Consider the following 6,824-nt stretch of genomic DNA (forward strand, 5'->3'; position numbering starts at 1 on the left):
GTAGACTTCACTCTGTAACAAGTCAGACGATCACCGGATTGATTCTGATATATTAACGGTATCCTGTTGTTGAAAAGAGCATCGCTTTCTTCTGATGGCTATTAGCCTGTTTCTTTCACATCAGTTAGGCTACTATTTGTTTTAGCGATGTCCGGCGGTTTTTAAGATTGTATGGATCCAACTGTACTCATTATTACTTAACTATAATTTAATTAACTCCTACTACTAGTTATAATGACACCTGTTAATACTGTAGATATCCACACACTCCTTTAGGCTATATTTAGATTTTTATATTTGTATATTTCGTGATATTTTCTATAAATGTTGTTATTGTTATATCTATTCCTTTATATCTTGATGTGCAAAGTGAGCATCTGTAAGAAAAAAATCCTTCAGGGATCTATAAAGTATTTCTGATGAATCCAACTTTAAGAACTTTAAGCGTCTCTCTTCTTCACACGTCATTAAATAAAAACTTTCTGACAGATTCAGAGGAACAGGAAGTGAAATATTCATCGCATGTTTATATATTTATATAAAGTCCAGCTGAGATCTCTGAGATTGAATCAGGAGCATTTCTCTTCAGTGTTGATGAAACTATCATCACTCAGCAGTCCTCATCATCGATACTGATTATATTGGTCCTAATAAGAAGTGTGAGTCCTGTTGGCCACGTCAGTGTAACGTAGTGTTGCAGTGACTCAGTGTGACCACTGGAGGGCAGAGAGGAGAGAGTTTACACAGACTCAGCTCCTCCTCATCCTCCTTCTAGCTGCAGTAAAGGACCCTCGCCCTTTCATGTATGAATCATTAAAAACTTCATCTAAAACCCGGTAACATATTTTATCCTCATCTAATTTCATATTAAATCATCTTAGTTCCCAAATGTAACAGATTACATAGTTAAAACTGATTTCTTTACAGTCTGCGAGTATAATACTTATTCTTATTTCATGTGAAATGAGCACTAGGCGACAGAGGCAAGGAAAAACTTCCTTTAAGAGGCAGAACCATGGCTCAGGGTGGGCGGCCATCTGCCTCCACCGGGTTTTGCATTGATATTTATGTTCATATATTTGTTAAATGTTTTAATTCAGTTCATCACATAGTTAAAAAAAATAGACACTAGCAGATTACAGAAATCAGACTTAATGCAGTTTGCCTCCACTGTTGGTTTTTGGTGTATAAAAACAAAATTTTACTTAAAATTTTCATTTATAAAACAAACATTTTAATGATACTTTACTGAACATACCGCTATTGTTTTTACCTCGATTGACCTGCTAAAATAAAAGTTTTTCACAGATCTGTCTGAGCAAGGGTGTCACTTTGTGTTGAAAAGTGGTGGGGACATCAGGGGTCACATTAGGGGTGTGACGATAATACAATATTGGGTATACAAGAACAAGATGTGAAGATTTTTTAACACTATTTTGAAGAAATATTTATTGCTGAAATTAGTGGGGGGGTCTTGCCCCATAAAGTTTTGTGCATCAAACACTTTCTGCAGTCTGGTGAAAATGTCTTTATAAATAAAGGGAAACACATGACAACTTAAAATATAAAAATCCACCAGAAGATAAAGCAGTAATCAGCAGCTGTGTTTCTTTTATATTTCCATTGCATTGCATGTTTTTTTTATTGTGCAAATAAAATTTAGTTTGCAACATTTCTTGTTGTAAATTACACCTGTGTGTCTGAGGCATTTAGCACATGGCAAGCACAATCAGGTTAGTTTATTTTACCCAGTTGGATGGAGAGAGCTAAGACACAAGAACAACTCCGGGAGCAGAATCAATATTTTATACATCGGCCTACAGCTCAATAATGAACATCCGCATCTCTCTGTATTTCACAGTGGAGGACGACAGAAGCCTCAAGGACCCCTGAGAGAGAAAAAGAGATGCAAGAAAACCAATATAGATTTACCAAATCATTAACATTTGACTTGATCCTTCAATATTCAAACCCCAGATTGTGAACTAGGTAACAGCACTACCTACTGAATGGTCTCTTTTCTGACCTCCGTTGATATTAAATTCCTCCACTTCACTGAAACAGCAAACGGACAACATTATCACTGCTGGGTTAGCAGAAATATTGGGAACATTAACATTACTACTTAAAGTACTTACTAATATTTGTTGATGAAGTGAAAAAAAAGACATTCTCTACTCCTACCTGTGATGATAAACTGGACCTGCTCAACCTCCTGCAAAGCCCATCCAGGCCATATGTATAAATATAAATTGTTAAGTTTTAAACAATTAAATTTCTATGTACCATTATACTAATGAAGAACAGCCGGTCATTACACAGTGATGCTCAAACATTTGTGAACTCTTTAGAATTTCCTATATTTCTGCACAAATACGACCTAAAACAGGCTCAGATTTAGTAAATCAAGAGAACCCAATTAAAGTATGAGACATTTATTCATTGAGCAAAAGCATCTAATATTGCATTTCTGCGAGTGGCAAAAAGTTTGTGAACCTGACTCTCCATATTTATTTGAAATTCCTTTTTATGTCCTTTTTGAGATAATATTTATTGATACTTATTGGAAGAAGTATTCATGATCCTTCACTTAGGTAAAAGTAGCAAAACCACCAGGTTGCATGTATGTTTAGTATTTCAAATCTTTATCTGCAAAATAAGTAATCATAGCTGTCAGATGAATGTAGTGCAGTAAAAAGTACTTTGTTAGTACAGAAGTACAGAAGGATTGAAGTGGAAAGTAGCTTCAAATGGAAATATATAACTTGTCAACCACCTTTATTATCTTTCCACTGGAAAAGTAAATCAGTTACACTGAATTTATTTGAATTTTATTGGCAGATTATGAAAAGGAGAAATAAAATGAATTTACATTTAAACTGTGAGCTCTGTTTAAAGCTGAGCTAATAATAACAACGTGTTCACCTTCACCCCCTCCTATTAAATTAAAAAGTGCAGTGAAAATCTGGTCTGCTGAGTTAGGATGAGTCAGGACAGCTGGCTAACTGCAGGTCCAGAGCAAAGTCCTCCAGCTGGGAAATGTAGTCCAAACACTCGGGAGAACTACAGTCTGTGGGCCACCGCTCCACCAGCGCCTCCGAGTCCAGAGGAAGACGATACCTTCAAGACCCAAACAAACGGTCAGCGCCACGACAAACTGGAAGAACTACAGGAGAGAGAAGAAGAACTACAGGAGAGAGAGAGTGGTAGAGAGACACTCACTTGAAGCCTTGGCTGAGCGCGACCTCCGACCCGCTGGCTCCCATCACCAGGTACTGGTTGTTGTTCTGGATTTCCACAGCGCTGCAGGTGACCTTTTTTACCAGCTCCACCTCTGTACCCGAACTCACCGCTTCAAATGCTGCAAGAGACGAAACGATGAAGTGTGAGGCGGTAACAGCAGGTCATGTGACAGGAAGTAACAACCAACAACAACAACCTGTGGACTGTTAATGATCAGCTGACTGACACTCGGGTCAGATGGAAGCCTGGCTGTTAGTGTGCAGAACTTTTCTTCATGCTGCACCTGTTGTCAGGTGGATGAATGAGCTTCTTCATTTGTTTGTGTTTTATTTATTTGCAGCATTTTCTTCTCAATGTGTCGAAGTGAGGTTTTCATCTCTGTTTTGTGTTTCTAACGCCAGGAATCCACTGACTCCGGCTACGGCACGTTACGGCTGCGCCACGGTTGCCGGATCTAATCACGGCCAATTTTCAAAATAAAACACCTCACAGGGTTTTTTATTTAATATTTTTTTATATTTTATTTTTACTTTAAATGTATTTTAGTCTTGCAGAGTAAGGACTTGGGTGGCTTGGCTTTACCCAATTTCCAAATATACTATTGGGCAGCAAATGTTCGTTGTTCGTTTGTTTTGGTGTGGCTCTCAAGTGGGGGAAGCCAAAATGGCTGCAAATAGAACATGTGCTACGGGCTCCTTACGTTCTTTCCTCTGCTCTCCACTAAACCTTTCTCCTACAACTGTTTCCAATAATATTGTTGTTCGTAATTCGTTAAAAATATGGGCACAAGTCAAACTCTTTTTGGGTGCTCGCACTCCACCTCTTTCAACTCCACTGCTCTCTAACCCTTTATTTCCCCCTTCGCTTGGGCATGCAGGCTTTCTAATCTGGGCAAGACCCGGCCTGGACTCTGAAGGACTTCTACAGAGAGGGAAAGGTAGCATCTTTTGTGTCCTCACATTTCGACTGTTTTTCGATTTTTTTACGTATTTACAGGCTCGGGACTTTATTCGCGAAAACTATCCCTGCTTCCCTGATATTCCTGTTGCCACTTTGGTGGATTCTGTTCTCGAAGTTGTGCCCTCTCGTAAGGGAGCCATATCAAAACTGTACAATATATTGTTTTCTAATTCACGTGAACCAACTGATGACATTTGTGGTGCCTGGTCGAGTGATCTTCAGATAGACATTGACGATGCCATGTGGCAGTCCATTCTGAGGCGGGTACACTCGTCCTCCACCTGCGCATTCAATGTAAAATAATTCACAGAGCCCATTGGTCTAGAAGCAGATTGGCTCGTATCTACCCGGGCTTGACCCTAACTGCCCCCGGTGCAAACTAGGTCCGGCAAATGTTACCCATATGTTTTGGTTATGTCCATCTCTGTCCACATTTTGGGAATCGGTGTTTGAGTTCAAATCCGCTGTCACATCTGTCAATGTTCAGCCATCTCCTGTGACTGCCCTCTCTGGAGTTTTGTCACAGGGTCTTTCTCTTCCAGCCTATTTTGCTAACTTTGTGGCGTTCCTGACGTTGCTGGCTAGGCGTATTATTTTGATGATGTGGAAGAGCCCTCATCCCTCCACTCATCTCAGATGGATAAAAGATGCGCTTTCATTTATGAAACTGGAGAAAATCCGATGCTCTGCAACCGTTCCTGCAGCATGTCTCTGCTCTGGGCCTTGACACATCCTCACAGTACACACACCGCCTTTCATCTTTGTGTACAGTGTTCACGCATCATAATTGTCGTACTAATATTTGTTAGTTGTAGCACACAGTTGTCGTTTTTGAGTTGAGTTGTTTTGTTTGGGGTTTTTCCCTTTTTATTTTAGATATTGTATATTTACACCTTGTGGTTTCCTACTTATACTTTGATGTTGATGTCTTTTTTGTTGTCGTTGTTTGTTTCATTTTTACTTTGTGTGAGGGGGGTATTTTGTACAATCCTTCTTTGTTATTGCCTTGGTGTACGACTTGTGTCTACCTTTGGTAAAATGTGAAAACTTTAAATTGATTTTAGTCTCTTAAGTGTTTGTTTTATTGTCTTTACACTTCTTAAAGCTCTTATAACTTGTTTTTGAAAAGTGCTCTATAAATAAAGATTATTTATTATCATGTCACCTTTGTCTGTGTTCTTCAGGACTTCAGCTACGGTGGCTGTGTAGGTCATAAAGTCTCCTTCTGCTGTTGAAGACTTCACCGTCACCTTATAGGCTGCAGGGAGACAAACAGAGCAGAGAGCAGTGACGGGAAACGTCTGCTGGGAGGATGTTTTGTGTCTCTTAAATGCCAAACATCTGAATGATACACTTCTTGATACGTAGCTGCAGTGTTTGTTGTCCAGGTGCTTGAATTAAGCCCTCAGTCTCCTTCTCACCGTATCTGATGTGAGGCTTGCAGGTCTCATCAGTGCGTTTGGCTGCTGTCAGACTCGCATCCACCTTTCCTCTGTAGGCAGCGCACGCAGCTGAACAACAACAACGCAACCGTTACAACATGTTCACCGCACAGAGTCCACAACGACATGAGAACAAGGCAGGCGTTACCTGTCATACACTGACACTGTTCGCCCACACAGAGGCGCTGCAGCTTCTGCTCCTCGTAGGAGAACTGTTTGGTGCAGGAGCTCTCTGCAGGAGAACACGTGCATCATTTTAACAACATCTTAAAGGAACAATCGAACATTTTAAACAGTCCTCTTGGTGTCTGTCTTCTCCAGAGTCGGATGTTTCAGATTCATTTTATGTAAATCTGACAGTGTTCGAGTTGTCGGAAGGTGAACTAAGCTAATAGTTTCCCCCTGCTTCCAGTCTTTGTGCTAAGCTAGGCTAAACATGTCCTGGACCTCTCTCTGTACTCGACACAAATCTCATCTGAAGAAAAGCCAAACAATAAAAAGTGTCAGGTGACATTCAAAGGATCTAACCGGATCTGGACGTCTCTGTAATTAAAGATTTTATTTATTTAAGCAGAGGGTGTTACGCTGAAGGAAATTTCAACTGGAAAGCCTCCTTAAGTCGGATTTCTGATCGGGAAAGTAAGGGGAACCTCGGATTTTTATATACTGTTTATCGCACTACTCTTTTTTGTGTCATTAACTCAGTCGCACACACAGAACTGTCCAGCTTAAATCTGTGGACATGTTGCTGTGGTGTCTGTACGTGCATTATCAAGTGGTATTGCTAACAATGGCCATGTTGGTTTCCCAACTTAAATCTGTTCTTGTACTGAACGTGGTCAGCTCGGGTGTGACGTCCTTCCCAGCTCAGACTTCTGAGGTTACACAGCATTATTAGTTTAAAGGCGTGGTTTTCTGCTCATTGTCAGATTCATAATCTTATTTAGAGGTTGTACCAGAGCAGGTTTACATGGTTATATTTTTGTCATACTGCACATTGCTGCAGCTCCTCTTTTCAGCCTGTGTTGAAGGCTTCGTTTTAGCTATGGAGTGATACATCTTGTCTCTAAATGATCTTTGTTGGGAGCTGCACATGCTCAGTTCCTAGTTAAGGACTACTAGCCAATCAGAAGCAGAGAAGGGCGGGTCGGCGAGAAGCCGGTAAACGGCTCGGGTTCA

At 40.3% G+C, this 6,824-nt stretch overlaps 1 protein-coding gene and 1 long non-coding RNA gene across 2 annotated transcripts in view; both read right to left on the minus strand.

The window, feature by feature from the left end:
• Positions 1-1,792: 1,792 nt before the first annotated feature.
• Positions 1,793-2,206, minus strand: LOC123960241. The gene is made up of 2 exons (XR_006822488.1): positions 2,007-2,206; positions 1,793-1,889 (listed from the first exon to the last, which is right to left on the minus strand). It is a non-coding gene; the product is annotated as an uncharacterized LOC123960241 (long non-coding RNA).
• A 609-nt stretch (positions 2,207-2,815) lies between these two features.
• The window catches only part of LOC123960363 (complement C5-like), an 11,649-nt gene continuing 7,640 nt past the window's right edge, over positions 2,816-6,824 (minus strand). Inside the window, exons 15-19 of the mRNA XM_046035045.1 lie at positions 5,794-5,877; positions 5,625-5,714; positions 5,369-5,461; positions 3,223-3,361; positions 2,816-3,120 (exon numbers count right to left, since the gene is read on the minus strand). Coding sequence (XP_045891001.1) covers positions 2,979-3,120; positions 3,223-3,361; positions 5,369-5,461; positions 5,625-5,714; positions 5,794-5,877 — 548 coding nt within the window. The 3' untranslated portion in view covers positions 2,816-2,978. The remainder of the gene's footprint in view (positions 3,121-3,222; positions 3,362-5,368; positions 5,462-5,624; positions 5,715-5,793; positions 5,878-6,824) is intronic.

This window comes from Micropterus dolomieu, linkage group LG21, assembly GCF_021292245.1.
Source record: "Micropterus dolomieu isolate WLL.071019.BEF.003 ecotype Adirondacks linkage group LG21, ASM2129224v1, whole genome shotgun sequence".
NCBI classification, from domain to species: Eukaryota; Metazoa; Chordata; class Actinopteri; order Centrarchiformes; family Centrarchidae; genus Micropterus; species Micropterus dolomieu.